Raw genomic sequence first — 285 nt, 5'->3', positions numbered from 1 at the left:
GCTGGATGGGGCGCTGGGTGCAGGTGGGGGGCGGCTCTGTCCCCGGCGGGGGGGGTACCTCCGGTAGAGCTTGGTGTCCGAGCCGCTCTCATTGCCATTGAGGGTCCCCAGCGAGGGCCACTGGTTGACCAGGGGTGTCACCATCTCCTTGGAGAGCTGGGCCAGCTGCGGGTTCTCGCAGGGGATCAGCCCCGTCCTGTGGCAAAGGTGGGTGCTCAGCATCTCCCGGCACAGCCACGGGTGCTGGGGACCCCCACATCCCACAGGATACAGGGGACACCGGGG

The 285-nt window shown here is 68.8% G+C and overlaps 1 protein-coding gene across 1 annotated transcript in view; it reads right to left on the bottom strand.

Moving 5' to 3' along the window:
* Nucleotides 1-58: 58 nt before the first annotated feature.
* The window catches only part of RUNDC3A (RUN domain containing 3A), a gene marked incomplete at its 3' end in the record, with an annotated part of 2,956 nt that continues 2,729 nt past the window's right edge, over nt 59-285 (bottom strand). The window contains 1 exon segment of the mRNA XM_010193030.1: nt 59-196. Coding sequence (XP_010191332.1) covers nt 59-196 — 138 coding nt within the window.

The sequence above is a fragment of the Mesitornis unicolor genome, unplaced genomic scaffold, assembly GCF_000695765.1.
Source record: "Mesitornis unicolor isolate BGI_N332 unplaced genomic scaffold, ASM69576v1 scaffold37179, whole genome shotgun sequence".
NCBI lineage: Eukaryota > Metazoa > Chordata > Aves > Mesitornithiformes > Mesitornithidae > Mesitornis > Mesitornis unicolor.
Note: the sequence above shows the minus strand (reverse complement) of the source record. Positions and strands in the feature narration are given on the sequence as shown.